The following is a 26,103-nucleotide window of genomic DNA, read 5'->3' on the forward strand; positions in this document are numbered from 1 at the left end:
ACGATGTTGACTGGGCTACATTCTTAGAAAGTATGAAGGTAACAGGAATAAAATACAGGGAGCAGAAGGTTATCTACAACTTGTAGAGAAACGAAGTTACGTTTAGAAGAATCGAAGGACGTGGAAGGGAAATAGTAGTTGAGAAGAGAGTGAGACAGTGTTTGTTGCCAATCCCCGACGTTATTCAATCTGAGGAAGTTGTAAAGCTGATGACATTCTAATTCTTTCAGGGACGGCAAACAACCTGAAAGAGCAAGTGAACAAAATGGGTAGTGTCTTGAAAAGAGGTTGTAAGATGAACACCAGCAAAAGTAATGGAATGTAGTCGAATTAAATCAGACGGTCTTGAGGGAATTTGATTATGACATGAGACACTTAAAGTAGTAGATGAGCCTTGTTAGTTGGTGGCAAAATAAGTGATGAAGCCCAAATTACAGACGATATAAAATGTAGACTGTTTCTACGACCAAAATCATTTTTTGAAACGAGATATTTTTTTGAATTAAGCATAAATTTATGTGTTAGGGAATCTTTTATGAATGTGTTTGTCTGTGGTGCGTTCTAGTACCCAAGTGGAACGTCGACGGTAAACATTACAAACAAGAAGAAAATAAAGTTTTTGAAATCTGGTGCTACAGAAGAATGTTGAGGTTTACATGGATATTTCTGGTAACTAACGAGGAGGTAATTGGGGTAAAAAGCAACTTAGAGCACAATCTGACTAACAGCAGGGACTGGGTGGTAGGACACATTCTGAGTCAGTAAGAACTGGGCAGTTTGATAACGGAGGCAAGTGCGTGTGGTAAAAATTGTAGAGAGAGACCAAGACTTGACTGCAATAAGTAGGTTCAAATGGACGTAGGCTGAAGTAGTTACGTAAGATTTGCACCCATTAACTAGGAGAGCTGCATCAAACCAGTCTTCGGACTGAAAATAATAATGACAACATTATTTGAGCCGCCATTTGTTGAACTGCTTTATGTGACATGTTTCTTTTGTGTAGCTTTAAGTCTTCCTTTCAGTATCTGACACTGGAACTCTAGTCGCCAGAGCAGAACCATGGACGTCCGTGTTGGAATGGCAGTACACTAAGAGATTGGAAAGACTAGCGAAATCTGAAATATCCGTCCTGGTCTATGACATATTTTCGCAAGCAAAGGTCACTACAGGTATGAACACACACAACAACACGTAAAGTGCCTGTACAGTTAACAGTCAGAAGTAGCAGTCCGTAAACTACCTCACAGCAAGTCGTTAACAGCACATCCACAGTCAAAATAAATAACATCAACAAACAAAGTCAGGGTAGCGAAGGGTTGTCGTCCGCAGGACAGACAGGCAGAGAGCTTCAGTAAGCAGCGTGATGAACGATGAACCCCGAGTGAACCACTCAGTTTGTTTCTTATCTGTTATTTCAGTTCCCTTGAATGACTTGTTAGCAGCCGATAAAACCGCTCTCTTAATTCAAAGATTTTCCACGTTTAACAATAGTATGCTAAATAAATTCTATGTTTAAAAATGTCCATCTACATCATACTCCTCAAACCTTCTAATGGTTTGTGGTGAAGGGTAATTCTGGCACCACTAAGTGATCCCCTCTCCCCTGTTCCACTCCGATTGAGGCGTAGGAAGAATGAGTGTCGGTAAGCCTCTGTATTAATCCTAATCTTTCAAATTCTCTCGTCGTGGTCATTTCGCGAGATGTATGTGGTAGGAAGTAACATGTTGTTCGACTCTTCTCAGAAAATGTCCTCTCGAAATTCAGATAGTAAACCTCTCAGTGATGCACAGCACCTCTTTTGTAGCGTCTGCCACTAGAGTTTGTTGAGGATCTCTGTAACGCTCTAGCGGAGACTAAACGATCTTGTGAAGAAACGTGCTGCTCTCCGTTTGATCTTTTTTTTGTATCAGTCTTACACGGGAAAGCCGACCGCTGTGGACGAGCTGTTGTAGGCCCTTTAGTCTGGGACCGCGCGACCGCTGCCTCGGGCATGGATGTGTGTGATGTCCTTAGGTTAGTTAGATTTACGTAGTTCTAAGTCTAGGGTAATGATGAGCTCAAATGTTAATTTCCATAGTGCTCAGAGCCATTTGAACCATTGGATTTACACGGTAAGGATCCCAGATAGATAAACAACGCTCATAAAACTGTCGAACAAGAGCCTTGTATGCCACTTCTTTCGTGGATGAGTTCCATTTCCTTAAGATTCTTCCTATGGATCTGAGTCTAGCATCTGCTTCCCCTTCAATTTTTTTATGTGGCCGCTCCACTTCAGGTCGCTCTGGATAGTTACTCCAAGATATTTTACTGTAGATATTGTTTCCAACAGTTTACGACCACTAGCGTATCTGTACAGTAGTGGATTTCTTTTTCTATGTGTGCGCAATCTCTTACTTTCCTTTACGTCAACTGCCGGAGTTTACACCACTCGTCAATCCTGCATAGGTCATTCTGCAAATCGATACTCTCTTCTGGCGTTGCGATTTTCTTACAGACATCTGCGAACAATCTTAAAAAGCTTCCCACGCTTTCTACGACATCATTTATTTACGCGTACGTTGTAAACAGCAACGGTCTACTCCGGAAATTACTTTTAGATCTTTCGATTTTGTTTCGTTAAGAGCGAAATGTTGCATTCTGTCTCCAAGGAAGTCATTAATCCAGTCGAAATCTGGTCATATGTTATTTCACCAAACGGCAGTACGGGACGGTGTCAAATGCCTTCCTGAAGTCAAGGAACCTGAGCGCCGTTGTCTTAACCGTCATGGATCCGATGGAGTCAACGAGCGAGCAGAGTTTCGCAAGGTCTCTGTTTGCGGAATCCATGTTGATGTTTAGAAGGACTTTTCGTTCTCCAAAAACGACATAATTCTTGAGCATAAAATATGTTACATAATTCTGCAATAGACTGATGTCGAATATATAGGGCTATTATTACGCACATCTGTCCCACCCTTCTTGAAAACGGGGATGACTTGCTCTTTTTCCAGTGGCTAGGTACCCTTCGTTGCTCCAGCGAACTATGGTAAACTCCTACTAGAAGGGGAGAAAGTTCTTTCGCACCATATTTGTAAAATCTTACAGGTACTCTGCATGATAAAAAGTATCCGGACACCACTAAAAACATACGTTTTTCATATTAGGTGCATTGTGCTGCCATCTACTCCCAGGTACTCCATATCAGCGACCTCAGTAGTCATTAGACATCGCGAGAGAGCAGAATGGGGCACTCCACGGAACTCACGGACTTCGAACGTGGTCAGGTGATTGGGTGTCACTTGTGGCATACGTCTGTACGCGAGATTTCCACAGTCCTAAACATCCCTAGGTTCACTGTTTCCGATGTGATAGTGAAGTGGAATCGCGAAGGGACACGCACAGCACAAAAGCGTACTGGCCGACCTCGTCTGTTGACTGGCAGAGACCGCCGACAGTTGAAGAGAGCCGTAAAGTGTAATAGTCAGAGATCTATCCAGACCATCACACAAGAATTCCAAACTGCATCAGGATCCACTGCAATTGCTATGACAGACGGGAGGTGAGAAAACTTGGGTTTCATGGTCGAGCGGTTGCACATAAGCCACTCATTACGCCGGTAAATGCCCAACGATGCCTCGCGTGTTGTAAGAGACGATTGAACAGTGGAAAAACGTTGTGTGGAGTGACGAATCACAGTACACAATGTGGCGATCCGATGGCATGGTGTGGATATGGCGAATTCCTGGTGAACGGCATGTGCCAGCGTGTGTAGCGCCAACAGTAAAATTCGGAGGCGGTGGTGTTATGGTGTGGTCGTGTTTTTCATGGAGGGGGCTTTCATCCCTCGTTGTTTTGCGTAGCACCATCATACCACAGGCCTACATTGATCTTTTACGACCTTCTTGCTTCCCACTGTTGAAGAGCAATTCGGAGATTGCGATTCTATATTTCAACACAATCGGGCACCTGTTCATAATGCACGGGCTGTGGCGGAGTGGTTATACGACAACAGTATCCCTGTAATGGACGGGCCTGTACAGAGTTCTGACCTGAATCCTATGGAACATCTTCGGGATGTTTTGAAACGCTGACTTAATGCCAGGCCCCACCGACCGACATCGATGCCTCACCTCAGTTCAGCACTCCGTGAAGAAAGGTCTGCCATTCCCGAAGAAATGTTCCAGCACCTGATTGAACGTATGCCTGCGAGAGTGGAAGCTGTCATCAAGGCATTACCGATGGACAGCGTCAAGAACTTGTAAGTCATTTTCAGCCAGATGTCTGGATACTTTTGATCACAAGGTGTATCTCGTCCTGATTCCTTTCCGCCACTGAGAGACTGTAGTTGCTTTTGAACTCCGCGATCGGTTATCTCAGTATCTGACATTTCGACGTTCGTACGATGATGCAAAGGAGGGGGCGAATTACTGTCTTCTGTGATGGAGCAACGTCGGAAGACTGAATTCAGTATTTTGGTCTTCTTTCTGTTGTGATGTAATACACGGTGGTCAACCGCAGACTGGTTTTCGGTAGAAAAAAGGAAAAGTAATCCTTTAAAATTCTTTGAAATCACATAATTAACGGAATCATCGAGTAAAACTAAAGTGATATCAGGTGTTCCCCAGGGAAGCGACCTGGGACCTCTGCTGTTCCTGATCTATATAAATGACCTGTGTGACAATCTGAGCAGTTCTCTTAGGTTGTTCGCAGATGATGCTGTAATTTACCATCTAGTAAGGTCATCCGAAGACCAGTATCAGTTGCAAAGCGATTTAGAAAAGACTGCTGTATGGTGTGGCAGGTGGCAGTTGACGCTAAATAACGAAAAGTGTGAGGTGATCCACATGAGTTCCAAAAGAAATCGGTTGAAATTCGGTTACTCGACAAATAGTACAATTCTCAAGGCTGTCAATTCAACTAAGTGCCTGGGTATTAAAATTACGAACAACTTCAGTTGGAAAGACCACATAGATAATATCGTGGGGAAGGCGAGCCAAAGGTTGCGTTTCATTGGCAGGACACTTAGAAGATAAAACAAGTCCACTAAAGAGACAGCTTACACTACACTCGTTCGTCCTCTGTTAGAATATTGCTGCGCGGTGTGGGACCCTTACCAGGTGGGATTGACGGAGGACATCGAAAGGGTGCAAAAAATGACAGCTCGTTTTGTATTATCACGTAATAGGGGAGAGAGTGTGGCAGATATGATACGCGAATTGGGATGGAAGTCATTACAGCAAAGACGTTTTTCGTCGCGGCGAAATCTTTTTACGAAATTTCAGTCACCAACTTTCTCTTCCGAATGCGAAAATATTTTGTTGAGCCCAACCTACATAGGTAAGAATGGTCATCAAAATAAAATACGAGAAATCAGAGCTCGAACAGAAAGGTCTAGGTGTTAGTTTTCCCCGCGCGCTGTTGGGGAGTGGAATGGTAGAGAGATAGTATGCTTGTGGTTCGATGAACCTTCTGCCAAGCACTTAAATGTGAATTGAAGAGTAGTCATGTAGATGTAGAATCACTCCTTCTACGCGTTATATCAGGAACTTATTTCAGTGGCAAGCAGGCCTTATGATTCTGTCACGTGGCCTGCATAGATTCAACATGGAGCCTCAAATCTCACAGTTGCACTGGAACCATCAAAAAATCTTCGCGTGTCAATATTGTCGTAATGTAGATAGTGTTCGATGATACTTGTAATTGAACGGTATAACGTGTTCGAAAGCTTACACTACTTTGTCATGGAAATGTGTATTACCTCAGTCGCTTCTCACAGTTATTGTGGTAGGAATATGGTAATGGACTTTCTCGTTCCATTGTACAATTGCTGGTTTGCATTATTCAGTACGAGCCTCTTTGACATCAAGTGATCTTTAGAGAAGAGGATAATCTGTCGCAACAGTGAAAGTGGAACCATTCCTCCCGTTCTCACAAATATTTCCGGGTATTTATCCTCAGCTTTCTGGAAGATTCCAAAACTGCAACTCACCACCCTCACCACACGTTCCCAATCTGGTCTCTTATTGTCCTACTAGCCGCCTATCGTATGACCGAAAGGAATAGAAATTTCTGCACCTGCCCACTCTGCCCGCATTGCACGGTGAGTAAGAAACGCACAACAAAAGTAAAAGGAAAATAATAGAGTGATATCACTGTGTCAACACTTCTGTCACTTGTTGACTGAAAACTTTTAATTCAAAAGTTTTCATGCGCTGCAGTACATATCAGCTTGTAAAACAGTCGTCGCTTAAGTGTTTTCTCTCTTTTGTGACTGTGATAGGTCGGAGTCCTATCATTTGTGATCTCTTTAACTTTAATGAATAATAAACGGAAGAAAGACTCACGATTGTTTCGTAAGAAGACGCGTGGCCGCTGTGGCTGAGCTCTTCTAGGAGCTTTAGCCCGGAACCACGGGGGTACTACGGTCGCAGGTTAGAATCCTGCCTCGGGTATGGATGCGTGTGATGTTAGGTTAGCTAGGTATAAGGAGTTCTAAGTCTAGGGGACTGATGACCTCAGATGTTAAGTCCCATAGTGTTTGGAGCCATTTTTTAGCCTAAACAATTCGCTGTGGACTGTTCGCAGGACGCAGCCCCGTGTTTTCGCACCTGTCTGACACCATCAATGGGCTCACCACTGTGCGCTCCTCACGCATCCAGGAGGTCGTCAAGCGAGAATTCGACGCCCACCAGGTAAGCACTTCAGCTGCAAATGCGACTATGGGGACCGAACACGTATAAAAGCTTTAAGCTTTTTATCCCTATATTACCGCTAAAAGTAATTTATAGTTTTATGCAGAGACTGTGAACTTCATGGCCAAGGGATTTGGCTGTGTACACTTTGTTACTGACACTCGCAAATAATGCAATAGGCACAACCTTCTGGAGAAGGACAGTAAGTGCCTGAAACAGGTAAAGAAATTGAAATTTCCTGGCAGATTAAAACTGTGTGCCGGGCCGAGACTCGAACTCGGGACCTTTTCAAAGGTCCTTTGCCAGGAAGTTTCAAATCAGCACACACTCCGCAGCAGAGTAAAAATCTCATTCAGGCAAAGATATTAAATTTCTTTTAAGAAACTGCTTGCTTATTGTTTCATTATAATAATCTGTGAATAATCAACGATTGTCCTTGAAGATTAAAACCCTTCCCCAGATCGAGACTCGAACTCGGAACCTTGCAATATGCAGGCAATGTTGTCAGTGGCTGAACTGTTCAGGCACTTCCGACCAGATTTCACGCTGTACATAAGCTCTGTCGGTGGATGACCTTTTCACTATGGGACCAAGGACAATTGAACGCCGATTGCATAGAGCTGGCAGCAGCAATGTGTATGGATACGGAGAAATTCAAATTACAGCGCATCTCTCACAATTGGCCCTAGAACTGACATGCTCAACTGGTGAGCTAGTAGCGGGAAACGCAGCTACCTGCAGAGTGGCCTAATACTGGTTCGCAGGTTCGTATCCTGCGTCGGGCATGAATGTGTGTGATGTCTTTACGTTAGTTAGGTTTAAGTAGTTCTAAGTTCTAGGGGACTGCTGACCTCACATGTTAAGTCCCACAGTGCTCAGAGCCATTTGAACCATTTTTGAAACAAATACGAGGGGCGTTCAAGAAGTAATGCAACACTTCATTTTCTCTGCCAATTTCTATTGAAAAAACGCTGAATTTGTTGTGGCACTTCGTGAAATATTGAAGTTTCAGCCCCTATAGTGCATGAAGTTCCAATTGTTGGTGGCGCTTTACGTAGCCTTCAAAATGGCGTCTGTAACGGAGGTGCGTCCCAAGCATAGAGCTGTCTCAATTTCTTTTGGCGGAAAACCACAGCATTGAGATATTCATAGGCGCTTGCAGACTGTCAACGGAGGCCTGACAGAGAACAAAAACGCAATGAGTCATTGGGCAAGGCGTCTGTCATCATCGCCATATGGCCGTGCAGACCTGCCCGGTCTCCCGCGTGCAGACCGGTCGTTCACCGTCAAGAACTGTGACTGCTGCACTGTTGGAACGTGCGGACACTCTCATTGGAGGGGACTGACTGATCGTAATCAAATATCTAGTTGCACTACTGGTCGTCTCTGTTGGTAGTGCTGACACACTCGTCCACCACTTAGGGTTCTCAAAGGTGTGTGAGCCCAATGGGGTCTTCACCGCCTAACAGAAGACCGTAAAGAGCAACGAAGGACCACCTGCGTGGATTTTCATGAGCGTTACGGGGTTGAACATCGTCGGGCGATGAAACATGGGTTCATCACTTCGAACCAGAAACAAAATTGGAATCTATTGAGTGGTGCCGTGCTACCTCTCCTCCGCAGAACAGGTTCAAAGCCTCACCCTCAGCCATTAAAGTCATAGCTGCAGTCTACTGGGACTCTGAAGAGGTAAGTCATTCTGTTTGATGTCCTATTTCACGGTGCAACGATCAACTCCGAGTGTACTGCGCTACCCTCAGGAAACTGAAGAAACGACTTCAGCGCCGCACGGGATTAGCCGAGCGGTCTGCATGCGCAGCAGACATGGACTGTGCGGCTAATCCCGGCGGATCCCTCGGGCATGTGTGTGTGTGTGTGTGTGTGTGTGTGTGTGTGTGTGTGTGTGTGTGTTTGTCCTTAGGGTAATTTCGGTTAAGTAGTGTGTAAGCTTAGGGACTGATGACCTTAGCAGTTAAGTCCCATAAGATTTCACACACATTTTTAGCATTTGAAACGACTTCAGCGTGTTCGTCGCTACAAAAATACAAACTAATTTCTCCTTCTGCGTGACAACACAAGGCCTCACACAAGTCTGCGCACCCGAGACGGGCTCACAAAACTTCAGTGGACTGTTCTTACTCATCCACCCTCCATCCCGGATCTCGCACCTTCCGACATCCACCGGTGTCGCCATGCACTACGTGGAAAGCAGTATGTAGATGATGGGGAAGTTATTGATGCAGCAAGACGTTGCCTCTGACGTCGACCGGTAGAGTGCTATCAAGTGCATATACAGACCCAATATGTTGTATCACTTAATGACTGCCCCTCGTACACTCTAAATAAAATAAAAAATAAAATAAAATGACGACGCAACACGAAGGAATTATCCGAATGGGACGGAAATTGGTAGATGTTATGTACAAGTACAGACAAACGAATGATTACAATTTCAGAAAAATGAATGATTAGGTCAACAGAACGAGCTACACAAACTGAGCAAGTCTATAATGCTTAGGTCCACCTCTGGCCCTTGCGCAGGCAGCTATTCTGCTTGGCACTGATAGACAGAGCCGTTGGATGTCCTCTTGAAGGACATGGTGCCAAATTCTGTCCAATTGTCGCGTTATTTAGTCTAAATTACGAGCTCGCTGGAGGGCCCTGCCCATAATGCTCCAAACATTCTCAACTTGGAAATCATCCGGCAGCTTTTCTGATCAAGGTAGGTTGCCAGGCACGAAGACAAGCGGTAGAAACTCTCACCGTCTACGGACGGGCATCATACTGCTGAAAAGTAAACCCAGGAGGACTTGTTATGCAGCGCAACAAGACAGGGCGTAGAATATTGTCGACGTACCGCTGGGCTGTAAGCTTGCCGCAGATGACAACCAAAGGGGTCCTGCTACGAAAAGAAATGCCATCCGTGACCAAAGTTCTGTTTGTTGGGCCGTGTGGAGGGCGACAGTCATGTAGGTATCCCACCGCAGTCCTGGGCGTCTCCAGACACGTCTTCGACCTGGAATCTCACTGACTGGTGTAGAATTGTCTTCAGTGATTTGACCCCCTTCGAACTGAGCCCTGATGACCAGCAAAGTCTTCCCACAAACATCTCACAAACTTTACGTCATGATGTTTTCTACATGGTTGTAACTGCACCAAGAAGTGTACTACGTCTGTCAGAACAGACTAACCATTTTGCATCCACTCTTCAGCCCCTGCGCATCTGCTGCCTATGGGTAAATAAGCATTAATGGCTTTGCTCTTGCCACATGTGCTTGGAGATACAGCCCAGCCTAAAAATATTTGGCTTGTAACAGGTATAATTTTTAGTCTGCAAATGATGTAATGGTTTTCAGCACACAATCCTCAGCCACTTATAGAAATATTTGCACTTATACGCGTTACACACTGTCGGTCTATACAAAAACAAAAGCGCAAAGAAATACACAAAGAGGCTATGAAAAAATAAATCTGCAGAAACAAGGAAAAAACATGCCAAATTTAAACGTGTGCAAATTCGCGAAGATGACTTCTTTAGAAGCTCGAAATTTATAGCGGACTTCAACGCGAGATGCTTATAATAGTTTCCACATCGAAACTTTGTCTCGAAACCTTGCAGAAAGTCCAAAGAGATTCCGGTCGTGTGTAAAATATGCTGGCGGCAAGATATAATCAAGGTTTTTGACGCTGTATCACACAAGCGGCTTATAGTGAAATTGCGTGCTTGTGCAATATCTTCTCACTTATGTGACTGGATTCGTGATTTTCTGTCAGAGACGTCACAGTCGGTCGTAAATGACAGAAAGTCAACGAGTAAAATAGAAGTGATTTCTGGCGTTCCCAAAGGTACTGTTATGGGTCCTCTGCAGTCCGTTATCTATATAAAGGATTTAGGAGACAATCTGAGCAGCCGCCTTAGGTTGTTTGCAGATGATACTGTCATCAGAAGATGAAATGCAATTGCAGAAAGATTTAGATAAGATACTTGTATGATGCGAAAATTGGCAATTAATCCTAAATAATGAAGTGTGTGAGGTCATCCACACTAGTGTTCAATGGAAACCGTTAAACATCTTCTACAAGATAAATCAGTCAAATTTAAAGGCCTTTAATTCAACTAAATAACTAGGAGTTACAATTACTAACAACTGGAAAGATCACATAGAAAATGTTGTAGGGAAGGCCGACCAAAGATTGTTTTTTTATTGGAAGATCACTTAGAAGATGCAACGGACCTACTGCCTATACTACCCTTGGACGTCCTCTGTTGGAAGTTTTGTTCCGCCGTGTGGCATCTTTACGAGATAGGATTAACGGAGTACATGCAAAACGTTCAAAGAAGGGCAGCACGTTTTATATTACCGAGAAATGGGGGAGAGAGTGTCATTGAAATTATACAGGATCTGGGGTGGACGTAATTAAAACAAAGGCGTTTCTCGTTATGGCGGGATCTTCTCACGAAGTTTCATTCACCAACTTTCTCCTCTGAATCCGAAAATAATTTATTGACACCGACCTGCATATGGAGAAACGATCATCAGAATAAGACAAGGGAAATCAGACCTCTCACGGAAAGATGAAGGTGTTCGTTTTTTAAGCGCGCTGTTCGAGAGTGGAGTGAGAATTGTTGTGCTGGTGGTCCGATGAACCTTCTACCAGGCACTTAAGTGGTATTTCAGAGCAGCTATGCAGATGTAGATGTAGATGGTATTTCACCCTTGCAAAAATAGCAGCATCCAGTTAATATTTTTCTCATCATTGAATAATTTGCTTATTTTAAACAGTATAACTGTCCGCCGTCCACATTCTATTGACTGCTTCCACCCTTCTCCCCCATTTTTTGCCTGTTCATCATATACACCAATTATTTTGTAAATATAACACAGTAATCTGTACCAATACTCATTTGCATACCATTTTTGACCCGTACATTCTTGTTCCTTTAATATTTGAGTGCAGAGTAATGAAAGATGTCTTCGTTCATAGTTCCTTTGTGACTTCCATAATGTTTGTGTTTTTGTATAGATATAGATTCAGTGTTAAAAGGTCACACATCTGTAGAAAATCAATATTTGTACAGGTATAAACTCTCACTGCTGTTGTGTTATCTGTTTAGTCTATGTTGTCTGAGGGTGGCCTATAAAGTCGAAAGCCAGTTCATAACGAATTTAAAAAAAAGTTTGTGGGAGATCAATACAGTGTACTTCAGGTTTTAATATGTCGATGATGCTCCAAATACCGACGGAATAATCCATAAATACATTGTAATTTTATGGGCTCCTGACAGTAAATGTTCAAAATACATCATATAAATCTTGTATACGTAAGTTATACATCTGTGATGCATCCGGCACGTCAGTGCCAGTATTTCCATATTTTTGAAAGAAAGAAGATTGTTGTTCTAGCTTATAAGTAAGAAGTGTGGGGAAATTTCAGATTACAGGATTAAAGGTCTGGAGTAATTCTGAAGATCGGAGAAAGACAAACGCATGCAATCTGAAATAAAACAATATCTATTTAAATTTTGTGATGTTAAAACTACCTTCAGATTGCGGACACACAATAATCTTGTAACTGACAAAATGGCTGTAAGCACTATGGGACTTAACATGTGAGGTCACCAGTCCCCTAGACTTAGAACTATTTAAACCTAACTAACCTAAGGACATCACACACACCCATGCCAGAGTCAGGATTAGAACCTGCGACCGTAGCAGCGGCACAGTTCAGGACGAAAGCGCCTAGAACCGCTCGGTCACAGCGGCCGTCTTGTAACTGACGAATATGAATGATACAGTAAATGATATTTCGCACACTGTCATCGCACTTCATAATACCACATGCTGCGGAAGTCAGTTACGAAATTATTGAATGTTCCTGGTAACTCTACAGCCTTATTAATTCTTTTTGTTGCACTGCTGGGTTATTTAGAAACTGAAGGTGAAATAATGGCAAATGAAATAAAATACTGTGATGGAAACAACAAGATGGACCTCATAGTGTTAATTACAAGCGTGGCGTCTTGGAAGGATACACCAGTTTGCGTCTGGAACGTTTTTGCGACATAGTGTTTCCGAGAAAAAATGGTTGCTGTCTCTCTTCAAGCGAGGCGAAAAAGAGGTTTTTGATCGCGTGGTAATAGACGGCGGCCTTCGTGGCGTGCGCAGCAGCGGACAGAAAGCAGGCTGTTTCTCGAGACAGAGAGGTATTTCGTGGCGAGAACGTACCGCTTCGAACCGGTACGATCCAACGGGTTCCGGTAAGAATGGGAGTCGGCCGCTCGACTCCGTGCGAGCCGCCGGTGCACCGCACACCTGGACTCGCGCTGGGCTAGCGTGGCTGTTCTGCGTGTGGGGGAGGGCTGGGGACGCGGCGTACTCGTTACCTGCAGCTGCGATAAGGCGTGCGCGCTGCCGGGAGCTGCGCGGTTGCTGCCCCGACCTGGCCCACGTGGCTGGTGGCAGCGCGGCCGCTACACCCGTTGTAAAAGGACTCTCGCGATTCAGCAGCTGACTGCGAGCGAAATGCCGTGCATCGAACACTGTGCTTCCGCCAGCGCTCCGTAAACGATACGTGCCTCTCACGGCAGCTGGGACTGCGCCTACTCGTCACCACCAGTTTCGTCCAAATTTATAGTACCGGGTGATCAAAAACTCAGTATAAATTTGAAAACTTAATAAACCACGAAATAATGTATAGAGAGGTAAAAATTGACGCACATGCTTGGAATGGCATGGGGTTTTATTAGAACCAAAAAAGAAAAGTATTTCTACACGCGTGAAAGATCTCATGCGCGCGTCGTTTCGTGATGATCGTGTGGTCAGCCGCCACTTTCGTCATGCTTGGCCTCCCAGGTCCCCAGACCTCAGTCCGTGCGATTATTGGCTTTGGGTTACCTGAAGTCTCAAGTGTATCGTTATCGACCGACATCTCTAGGGATGCTGAAAGACAACATCCGACGCCAATGCCTCACCACAACTCCGGACATGCTTTACAGTGCTGTTCACAACATTATTCCTCGACTACAGCTATTGTTGAGGAATGATGGTGGACATCTTGAGCATTTCCTGTAAAGAACATCATCTTTGCTTTGTCTTTGTTATGCTAATTATTGCTATTCTGATCAGATGAAGCTCCATCGGTCGGACATTTGTTCAACTTTTGTATTTTTTTCGTTCTAATAAAACCCCATGTCATTCCAAGCATGTGTGTCAATTTCTACCTCTCTATCTACATTATTCCGTGATTTATTCAATTTTCAAATTTATACTGCCTTTTTGATCACCCGGTATATGCAGTGCTTGGCCAGAAATGAAAACGACAGGAGTGAGAGCTCCAGATGGCCAAGCGATTAGAAAAAATAGCAATTACAATGCAGGTCGGGCGAGGCGTAGCGGTTAGTGTAGCGGCAAGAGCCAAAATGGTAATGCAAGGTTCCTAGGGTCGAGTCCGTATGCGGAAAACATTTTTAACATTACCTACACTGCAAATAAAGCGAAATAGGGCTCAATATATTGTACTTAACCATAATTTAATAAAAGGCTGGCTCTGAGCACTATGGGACTTAACTTCTGAGGTCATCAATCCCCTAGAACTTAGAACTACTTAAACCTAACGACATCACACACATCCATGCCCGAGGCAGGATTCGAATCTGCGACCGTAGCGGTCGCGCGGTTCCGGACTGTAACGCCTACAGCCGCTCGGCCACCCTGGCCGGCTTCATAAAAGACATGAAAAGGAAGAGCAAAAGAAAATCCGCGATTGCAAAGAAATTTTCAAGGCATACAGAATTAGATACTTTTATTATTTTACGGTCGATTATTTACACCTCCTAGAATGACATTCATCGTAAAAGCAACGGAAGCAGAAATTTTCTCGGCGGCTTGCACTCGCTACATACACCAAATTTTTATAATTATTTGGTTGTTTTAAAGTTTCTAGTAGGAAAACAGACGTGGTATACATTCATAAAATGTTATCTCCTATGTCTCCAGTTTGTTAGCAAACCACGCATAACACTGATCCAAGCCCGAGATGAGACCAAGAGAATACGAAACCCTGTGCGCTTTAATTACAATAACTTCTTGGACCTTCTTGGAGAGTTATTTGCAGAGACCTCGGGACGCTGTAACTACAATCCATTCACGAAAAACTGTTATCGAAAATTTTCACTGCCTTTCTTTTCACGCCTTTTAAGAATGTATCAATAAATATAACAACCGTTCGCTCGAGGAAAGATCCGCATCCAAAGACTGGAAAGTTGCACAGGTCACACCAATACTCAAGAAAGATAGTAGTAGTAATCCACTAAATTACAGGCCCATATCGTGAAGGTCGATATGCAGCGGATTTTAGAACATATATTGTGTTCGATCATTATGAATAACCTCGAAGGAAACGGTCTATCCACACACAGTCAACATGACTTTAGAAAACATCGTTCCTGTGAAACTCAACTAGCTCTTTATTCACATGAAGTGCTGAGTGCTATTGACAAGAGATTTCAGATCGATTCCGTATTCCTGGATTTCCGGAAGGTTTTTGACATTCTACCACTTAAGCGGCTCGTAGTAAAATTGCGTGCTTATGGAATATCGTCTCAGTTATGTGACTGGATTTGCGATTTCCTGTCAGAGAGGTCACAGTTCGTAATAATTGACGGAAAGTCATCGATAAAACAGAAGAACCTTCAGGCGTTCCACATGGTAGTGTTATAGGCCCTTTGCTGTTCCTTATCTATATAAACGATTTGGGAGGCAATCTGAGCAGCCGTCTTCGGTTGTTTGCAGATGACACTGTCGTTTATCGACTAATAAAGTTGTCAGAAGATCAAAAACTGCAAAACGATTTGGAAAAAATATCTGAATGGTACGAAAAGTGACAGTTGACCCTAAATAACGAAGTTTGTGAGGTCGTCCACATGAGTGCTAAAAGGAACTCGTTAAACTTCGGTTACACGACAAATCAGTCTAATCTGAAAGCCGTAAATTCAACTAAATACCTATGTATTACAATTGTTGTGGTTGGCAGGAGAGCCAACACCGTGTTACTAGAGGAGGCCGAAAGGCACGCGATTTAGCTCACGCAGGCTGGCGTGAGGTCTGGAACAGGACAAGGAAATTAGAAAAACGGTCGTAGCTGGTGGAATACTTAACTTTAATCCATTAATGACGGACGTCGTTCTTGACGGTACATGATTTACAATATCAATAGTAACTGATAATGGCGCCTTGCTAGGTCGTAGCAAGTAACGTAGCTGAAGGCTATGCCAACTATCGTCCGGCAAGTGAGAGCGTAGAAGTCAGTGAACCATCGCTAGCAAAGTCGGCTGTACAACTGGGCTGAGTGCTAGGGAGTCTCTCTAGACCTGCCGTGTGGCGGCGCTCGGTCTGCAATCATTGATAGTGGCGACACGCGGGTCCGACGTATACTAACGGACCGCGGCCGATTTAAAGGCTACCACCTAGCAAGTGTGGTGTTTGGCGGTGACACCACAACAATTACGAACAACTTAAATTGAAGGAAGACATAGAAAATGTTGTGGGGACGGCTAACCAAAGACTGCGTTTTATTGGCAGGACACTTAGAAAATGTAACAGACCTACTGAGGAGACCGCCTACACTACGCTTGTCCGTCCTCTTTTAAAATACTGTTGCGCGGTGTGGGATCCTTGCCATATAGAACCGACGGAGTACATCGAAAAAGTTCGAAGAAAGGCAGCAAGTTTTGTATTATCGCGAAATATGGGAAAGAGTGTCACAGACAAGATACAGGATTTGGGCTGGAAATCATTAAAAGAAAGGCGTTTTTCGTTGCCACGGAATCCTCTCACGAGATTCCAATCACCAACTTTCTCCTCCGAATGCGAAAATATTTTGTTGTCACCGACCTACATAGGGCGGAACGATCACCAAGATAAAATAAGGGAAATCAGAGCTCGTACGGAAAGATGTAGGTGTTCATTCTTTCCGCGCGCTATACGAGATTGGAATAATAGAGAATTGTGAAGGTGGTTCGATGAACCCTCTGCCAGGCACTTAAATGTGATTTGCAGAGTATCCATTTAGATGTAGATGTAGATATTATTTTGAGCATTGTTTCGGTTTATTTGCAGTGTAAGTAAAATAAAAATTGAAAATAAAAAGAATTCCTGCACAAGGACTCAATCCCATGACATTTATTCCATCTCTTCCCACTGCGTTGCACCAACTGCTGCTTCGAAACAACACCAACATAAATGGCTCATGGCATGGTTGAAACCCGCCAAAGATGCTATTTTTTGTAAACGTTTGTCCATCTGTAGCTCCCACTGCTGTCACTTTCACGTGTGGCCAGTCCTGCATATAACATAAATTGGGATGAAATCGATTATGACGAGTAGGCACTGTCACCTTAGCTAAACCCATTCTTGAAGACAGTATAATTATGTCGGTCGAGAAGGGACAAGGCCATTTCCATCTACATCTACACACGTACTCTGCTACAGAGTGTCGCAGAAGGTGCTTTTTTTTACCCATACATTAATGGAGAACCTGGTAGAGGCAGACACTGCGGGAAAAACAATTTGTGTTCTGGAGAAATGGCGGAACACCCGAATCAATACTGACCCCTACGACCTAACTTATCACCATTAATGAAATTGCGCAAAATGTGTAAAAACAAAACTAAGTTCCATTATTCTAGTCCTAGTTTTACTAATGATATTACTCTTCACTGCAGACTTTTGCAGGATATCTTTCACAATGTTCGCTGTACAGTTTGCAGTCGCAGTTTTCATTCACCTGGTGAAATCGCTTGTTCTGGCAGAACTTATAGCGAAGACAATGTGTTTGTTTCGTGTTACAAGATGTCGGCGTTTGTAGTTTGCCTGTTTCCATTCTTCCGTCATTGTGGCGTGGTTGCTTCGGCACCCGGAAGACCACGCTTTCACGACTGGCTTACGTCATAACGAAAGGAACCTTCTTCATAGAAGACATCAGCATGCGTACGACAAACTCCAAGGCCTGTGAAAGTTACGACTTATCTTAGAATACAGATTTAAGAAGGAACATCTACGTTCGTAGCATTTGCATATTTAGAGGAAGCCTTTGAGAACGTAAACTGAATTGTAATCTTTGGAATTTGAGGGTAGCTGGTATAAAATATAGAGAGCGAAGGTTTATTTATAGCTTGTACAGGAAACAGACGGCAATTCTAAGAGTCGAAGAACGTAGAAGGAAAGCAGCGGTTGAGTAGAGAGTGAGACAGGCTCATAACGCATTCCCGATATTATACCATCTAAGAGGAACATTAACGAAAGTAAAACAAGGGTAATATAGTGTAGTCGAATTAAATCAGGTGATGATCAGGAAATTACAACATGAAATGACACACTAAAAGTAGTAAATAAGTTTTGTTATCTGGGCAGCAAAATAACTGATGGTGGTCAAAGTTCGGAAGATACAGAATGCAGACTGGCAACAACACGAAAATCATTCCTAAAAAAAAAAAAAGTTTTGCTAACAATATAACTGTAAGTGCTAGGAAGCCTTTTCAGGAGGTATTTGTTGGAGTGTAGACTGCTACAAAAGTGAAACGTTAACAACAGGCAATTCAGAAAAGAAGGTGGCAGAAGCTTTTGAAATGTCGTGCAAGGGAAGAATGCTGAAGATTAGATGGGGAGATAGAATTATAAATCTGAAGACACTCAATCGACTGGAGAAAAAACAAATTTATGGCAAAACTCGACTAAAAGAAGGGATCGCTTGACAGGATACAACCTGAGAGTTCAAGGGATGGTCAATAAGGTAATGGAGGGAAGTGTGGGTGGCAAACATTCTAGAGGCAGAAAAAGGTAAGAAATCAGTAAACAGTTTTAAATGTCTAGTTAGGCGGAGATGAAGAGGCTGGTGCAAGATAAACTAGCATGGAGTTTTTGTTGTCCTGAGACTGGTTTGATGCAGCGCTCCATGCTACCCCATCCTATGCAAGCTTCTTCGTCTACCGGTACCTACTGCAACCTACATCCTTCTGAATCTGCTTATTGTATTCATCTCTTGGTCTCCCTCTACGATTTTTACCCTCCACGCTGCCCTCCAATACTAAATTGTTGATCCCTTGATGCCTCAGAACATGTCCTACCAACCGATCCCTTCTTTTGGTCAAGTTGTGCCACAAACTTCTCTTCTCCCCAATCCTATTCAATACTTCCTCATTAGTTATTTGATCTACCCATCTAATCTTCAGCATTATTCTGTAGCACCACATTTCGAAAGCTATTCTCTTCTTGTCCAAACTATTTATCGTCCATGTTTCACTTCCATACATGGTTACACTCCATACAAATACTTTCAGAAAAGACTTCCTGACACTTAAATCTATACTCAATGTTAACAAATTTCTCTTCTTCAGAAACGCTTTCCTTGCCATTGCCAGTCTACATTTTATATCCTCTCTACTTCGACCACCATCACTTATTTTGCTCCCTAACAGCAAAACTCCTTTACTACTTTAAGTGTCTCATTTCCTAATCTAATTCCCTCAGCATCACCCGACTTAATTCTACTACATTCCATTATCCTTGTTTAGCATGGAGAGCTGCGGTAAATCAGTCTTCGGACGGAAGACGACGACTTCGATAATAACAACTACAGCAACATTAACATTCTTCCCATTACATTCATGGATAGAGCTTAGGGTGAATAACTGACTCTACGTGTCTGTGCGAACAGTTATTGACCTATTTTTATTTGCTCGATCTCTATGGGATAGGTAGGTGTGGGTGGTCTGCACTGTAAGAATATCTTGAAATTTCCTAACCAGGTTCTCACGAGGTTTACTTTCTATGACTGTCTGCCAAATAAGATTCCTCAGCATTTCAACGTTTCCAGACAGTCGAACAAGCCTGTGACCATTGGCAATCGATGTTCCCGGCTGGTCCCAGCTGAGCAGTATTCGAGTAGATAAATGTAGACAAAGTGCAGCTTCATAGTACTAAAGCAAAGAATCGTAGCCTGCCATTTGGTTTAAACAGGGTGTTTCAGAATTGCATTTTAAAAATCTAAAATGCGTACCTTACGAATGACGAGCACTTTTTCGCCTTGGCTTCCGTGAAACACACCTCTTCTACTGAACAAGTGCTCATAGTTCGTAAGGTACGCATTTTAGAGCTCATGTTTACTGGACTTTTTTTCTTGTTTTGCTCCATACTACCTCCTCCCATCACAACATCGGGGATGAACAACTGCTCATAGCTATTAAGGTATGCATTTTGGAGTAAATATTTACTGGGCGTTTTTTCTTGTTTTGGTGCATGGTGCATGGTACAAATTCTCTACGCAACAGTTGGAAACTGCAGAGTTATAACAGTGGCAGGGACGTAAAGTAAGTCTACTAAAGCTCTTGTGCTGAGAAAATAATAGAGAAGAAAGAAACCATCGAGGCAGGCTTTCGAAACTCCTGGCTACTAATCAAACCAAGCACTTCCACAAAGTGCAGACTTTTATCTAACAAGGAAAACCTCGCACACGGAAAAAAAGAAAAGAAAAAGGAATTGCGAACCATCACACAAACACGAATAAAAATGTCACAGTCATGGTCTGTTTCTTGGACAAACTGTAAAGAGTAGAGCTGTGTCATTGCGTGTGTCCCGATAGAGCGGTTTGCTGAACAAAAGTTCCTAATGCCCAGACTTTTGTCCGCTAGTAACATCATTATGAAAGTTGCACTGGTTCGCAGTCTTTGTTGCAGGAATGAGGAAAGAACTCGAATGTAGTACTGCTGAAGGAATGCAGGCGCTTTTCAGTGAACTGGCTGAGAGGAATTCTGGAGAGTCTAAACCATTGTCGTTGTGTTAGATTAACATCCTTCCATGGATATGAGATGTCCATTAATCACAGGAAAAAATCCTTCGTTATAATATCGAAACCATCCGATAAAAATATTACCGCCATGTTTCTGATTCTTTTAGCAGATCGATCACGTCTTCTTCTTCAAGTGCCAGTTTTGAGGACATCAGTTGCTAAGCTTTCTTACCTCATTTGTTGTTTCCATTTTAGGAGTTGTTTAGCGTTCTTCAGTGAGTAGACATTTCAAAAACTTGAAACTGTTTAATGGAGGCAATTTTTAACATCCAAGTTTCAAATGGTTCAAATGGCTCTAAGCACTATGGGACTTAACAGCTGTGGTCATCAGTCCCCTAGAACTTTTAGAACTACTTAAACCTAACTAACCTAAGGACATCACACACATCCATGCCCGAGGCTGGATTCGAACCTACGACCGTAGCAGTCGCGCGGTTCCGGACTGCGCGCCTAGAACCGCGAGACCACCGCGGCCGGCAATCCAAGTTTATTTACCTTATCAAAGTACCTATAAACAGAGGTATTTACTGTTTGTTGTCTTCGTTTGAGACTACTTTCACATTCTGTTGGTAGTTTGATCAGACTGCTTTAGTTCGTCCCCTCCTTATTAGGCCTGCTTGAAACTTTCAAAAAATTGTGCACTCCCTGTACCTAGAAGAACTAATACTCTTGATTATTTAGCCATTCGTACCTCGTAACAACGTCTTAAGGCCATGAACTGTGACGTTAACATCAGTGGACATTTATTCCAGTGATTTCCATAAGCAAGCATTATGTGTTTATCACTAACTACGCGTATTATGCCACTGGAATGAGCTAAGTATCAAGAAAAAAGAACAGTTTCCGATCTCCCTTTCCACCAGGGATCTTCGAAATAGATTCATATTTATGTCGGTAGAAAAATTTTTACCTTTTGCTTAAGTTCGTGTTGCATCTTCCTATAATATATAATTCATTGCAATGAGCACAGTGGGGCGTGCTTTCTTTCAGTTGTGTCTTGTATTCGATTTATGTTATGTTTGTTGATAATGGGGAAACTTTTCTTGCATAAAACTGTAAATGAATTCTGTCAATGAAAAATATGTATAACAAGTAATTTACATAGACGAATACTTGCTAGTCACTTTACGAAATCTATTTCCTCACGCTAATCACTTTACGAAATCTACTTTGCCAACTATGTTGACTGATTTTTACGGGACAATCTTTCTGGTTGATTGGTTAATGTTTTTAAAAACTTCTCACTTGAATTAAAGAATTACGAAGTATGGATCCTGTTTATTTCTTCGACAATCATTGCGTAAGACGACCATAACAATTGCTATTCACTGAAAAGTTACCCTCGCCGACAGTATGTAGTTACCATCTATTAGCGCCGGGTAACCTCAGTAATTATATAATGATGGCATCGATCGAAATGCGCCACTGATTTCTAGGAGCGCTCTAACTGTCACGAACGACTAACACGTCTTTCAATTATTGTGTGTCAGTTCCGCGCGCTGAGCGCCGGTTTCAGATCCCCCAGAGACATCTAGTGGTGAAGCAATAAACTGAATCGGGCGTTTGAGCAGCGGGAGGGGGTATGCAGGAGGCGCCCTCCACTGTTTCGCTCGCAGTGCTGTTTCCGTCAGGCAGCGACGTCTTGTACCTTTCCGCCCATACAAACCGGTATTTTTTCGGGCGAAGTGGTGGTATAGGAAGAGTATTCGCTTTTTTCCTTTAACCGCTTCGTGCCTACTTCATTAGTGTCATCCTCTTATGTGACGCTTCGGGCCAAAGTTGCACGCAATTTCACGAGGACCCAAAACTATTTCTTGCCAGAAGCATTTTCCTATGATACATCACATCGACATATATGCACATACACATACACACACACACACACACCAAACATTTGCATTAAATTTAAATGTTTGTCTGCGACAAATCAGAACATTGTCTCAGTATTAACTTGCAAATAGTCCCAGATCACCGGTTCCGAACAATGTTTTCGGGAGGTTTTAATACTGCGTTACCAGGCGTATGCTTGACCCGGGAGTCCCCTGCCAACATTCCCAGTTGCGATTCCCTCTGCCCCACTCGCACACTACTGGAACATTTGACTCTGAAGAACGTCGACTCTTTCATAGGTCGGACCACAAACAGCATCCTCTGCTTCTTGGAGTAATGGAAAAAAGTCCCTTGAAACTAGCGCAAAGAAGTCATTAGGTGCAGTCATGGTTCGTACTTGAAAAGACGGGATATCCAGTATATGGGATAAATGCCTTAAGAAGCTTTCCCTACAAAATTTCTCAATGTGGAGGGAGCTTGACACAGTTTATTAAAAATAGAAAAGTCAACAAAGGGGAGGCATTTGCCTACATACTATCAGTATTTATATACATAATTAAGTTATGAAGAGCAAAACACGCACGTGTGCATACACTGTGCGACCTTGTGTTTTATGGTGAACACGGTGGTCTAGAGCGCATTGGAACTTATCCAGGAACTATCGAATATTCTAGTATTTTTGAAGTGCTTTGAAATTAACGGAAAAACCAGCTGTGCACTATTTCAGCGAGGCAGTAACCAGTTGACAACCATTATTGCTCGTGGCTATTTCTTGTGGATCGGCACCAAGAAATAAAAAAAAAAAAAAACTTACACATTTAACAAAATGAACAATGCACGAAGAAGATGCTTACAGAAATTCATGACCTAAACTCAGTCATGGTTTTTTGTAACCACCTGATGTGTAACACTATTTTCTCCTCACTTTAACTTCACTATAATCACATTCTTGGGACCACATAATGACAGTGAGTACTCCTTAATTTTGCATAACATGACGCGTGTGAAGAGACTCCGCTGATAAGTGACTTCTAGTAGCTCTGAACAGTGTCGTATAGACAGTTTTACCGAATTGGCCTGGGAGCCGCCGTCACCTTAGGAATGTACCCTGCAACACAGCGAGGGTGCGTTCTTCGAAGTGAATCGATTTCAACTGCGAAAAAGATTTCCTCTCGCCACCGCCAAATTTCTCTAAACTGGAGTGTATGAATAATAATCTGGATAGAACATTTGTGTGCACAATATTTCTCTTCCTTTTTTAAGGTTCTTGGTTTTAATAAATAAACATAGTATATTGTAAGTCGATACTGAGTTGTTACAAAAGTGAAATTAAAATCTTATAATCTTGACAGTGCATTGTGACTGAATAATTGCAGAAGCAAGTTGCTCGCAGTGCACTCAGAATGGAGGGTTAGGAGACATACATTGAATAAGAGTGGATTACAGCTTAAATTAAATTGATACCCTTTATTAAAATGGTAAATGCTCAATGTGAAATTTACGTCACAACTTGATTAAACGAAGGGATCGGTTAATCGGTTGACAGCACACATCCAGAGGCGTCAAGGAATTGTCAGTTTGGTACTGGAAGGAAATTTGGGGCTATAATTGTAGAGGGGGACCAAGGGACGAATACAGAAGTGGGTTCAAATGGATGTAGGTTGCCGTAGTCATGCAGATATGAAGAGACTAGCACAGGATGGACTAGGATGGAGAGCTGCTTCAAACATGTCTTTGGACTGCAGACGTGTGCTCTATGTGCTGCTCGATACTATCCTCACGCATGCACATGCGGTATTGCTTTTTCTATGTTGTTTGTTGCACTACGGTCTTTGGCTTGTCCTCGTCAGTCACTAGCGCATAACGAGTACCATCAGCGACAACATTTTAGGGAAATATACATCATTTATTACACAGTTTTCATCAACATTTTAGCCAAAATGTTGATCGAGTGTGGGTATATCGGCGTTACAAGTAAACGTAATGAAAGTTCACTCCAGAAGTTGGCTTACTGGCAACGATAAGCTTTTCTCAGGCTTGCACTTCGCTTGTTTAGAGAAAGTACTGAAACAATTAAAATAGGAGATGCTACAGATGGGTAAGCTTTATGAAAATAATGTAACTTACATCAAGATTTATTGATCATACATTAGTCTTTTCTGTAAACGAAGATACAGACGAATTCAGTTAGTCACGGGAATGGTAGATAATATGCGGGGTTAAGATGTACATTTATTGTGATTCTTGAGTTTCTCCCGGCGTATTTGATAATCAAAATATCCACGGGTGTACTGCCGGTCTATAGTGTCCAACGGGCACAATATTTCGGCGATCAAACATGTCGCCATCATCAGGTGAACTCACGGACTGAGCTCCTGTGAACGCGCCGGCACGGAGATCCGTACGCTATGGCTGCTCAGTGGGAACTGGGTTCGGTGAGTTGCTTATCTATATTAATGTTTCACAGAAGCACCTCAGGGCTTTGCCCGTCTGACTTCCAATATGGCTGTATGGTATTTAGAGGAATAGTTTTAGTTATTTATCTGAATAGTGTTTGCATGTCTGCTTGTTTTGTCTCTAACTGTTATTCCCTAAATTCTCTGTTTATTGTTGAAATGGGACGCTTGTCTGAAGCATCAGGATAATCGGTTCCTAACTGATTTATTAGCTGGTGGGTCGAAGTCGGTGTTTTTTCGTATAGGTTTTCTGATTTTGTTTTAATATAAGTATAGATGGATGGTTCCTCTAATAGGTCCTTAATGTGGATGTTTGGTGTGTAGCGGTCTGCGTCGGCGATGACGCGGAGGATTCTGTTCTGTAGGCTCTGAATTTTTTGTAGATGTACGTCTGCTGCCATGGACCAAACTTCCGACCCATATAAAATACTCGGTAGAATAATTGCCCTGTATAATCTTAGTTTTGTTTTCATGCTGAGTCCTCCACCTTTTAATAGTGGGTACAGTTGAAAGAAAGCGGTGTAGCCTCTACCTCTGGATCTGTTTACCTGCTTTGCAAAGGTTAGGCGTTTATCTAGTTCAAGGCCTAGATATGTGGCTGAGCCACTCCATTCTAATTCCTTTTCGGCTACCAAAATCCGTCTGTTTGGGGGGGGGGGGTCAGTTTCCTCGTAAACATAACGGCTACGGACTTTTCAGGATTAATCTTTATTTTCCAAATCTTGCACCATTTTACGATTTGGTCCAAGTGCTCCTGCAGCTTTTTTACTATGAAATTGAGATTGCTGCTACTCCTGTAAACCGCCGTATCGTCGGCGTACAGCGCTATCTCACCTCCTGCCGACTTTGGCACGTCGTTTGTGTATAACGAGTATAACATGGGGCCAAGAACTGAGCCCTGTGCAACTCCTGCCACAGCGTCCCTGATCGTACTTACATGTTTGCCACACCTGACGCGATACTGCCTCCCCGCCAGAAACGAGTCAATCATGCTGATGATATGTCCTGGAATACCTAACTGGGATAACTTGTATATTAAGCCATCATGCCAGACTTTGTCGAATGCTTTCTCGATATCGAGAAAGACTGCTCCTGTGCTGTGTTTCCGGTCTCTCGCCCTGCATATGTGTTCCACCAGGCGTAGGGCTTGATGGATGGTGCTGTGTTCAGGGCGGAATCCAAACTGCTCAGGGATGATTGTGTTGTTGTCTCGTAGGAATGTGGATAGGGCGCTTAGGATCAGGCACTCCAGTACTTTCCCTAGAAAGCACAGGAGTGAGATGGGTCTATAGTTTTGTGG

The 26,103-nt window shown here is 43.0% G+C and overlaps 1 protein-coding gene across 1 annotated transcript in view; it reads left to right on the forward strand.

The window, feature by feature from the left end:
• The window catches only part of LOC126334985 (ATP-binding cassette sub-family C member 4-like), a 378,851-nt gene that overhangs the window by 275,112 nt on the left and 77,636 nt on the right, over positions 1-26,103 (forward strand). Inside the window, exon 17 of the mRNA XM_049997794.1 lies at positions 6,566-6,672. Within this exon, the coding sequence (XP_049853751.1) occupies positions 6,566-6,672 (107 nt within the window). The remainder of the gene's footprint in view (positions 1-6,565; positions 6,673-26,103) is intronic.

This window comes from Schistocerca gregaria, chromosome 2, assembly GCF_023897955.1.
Source record: "Schistocerca gregaria isolate iqSchGreg1 chromosome 2, iqSchGreg1.2, whole genome shotgun sequence".
NCBI lineage: Eukaryota > Metazoa > Arthropoda > Insecta > Orthoptera > Acrididae > Schistocerca > Schistocerca gregaria.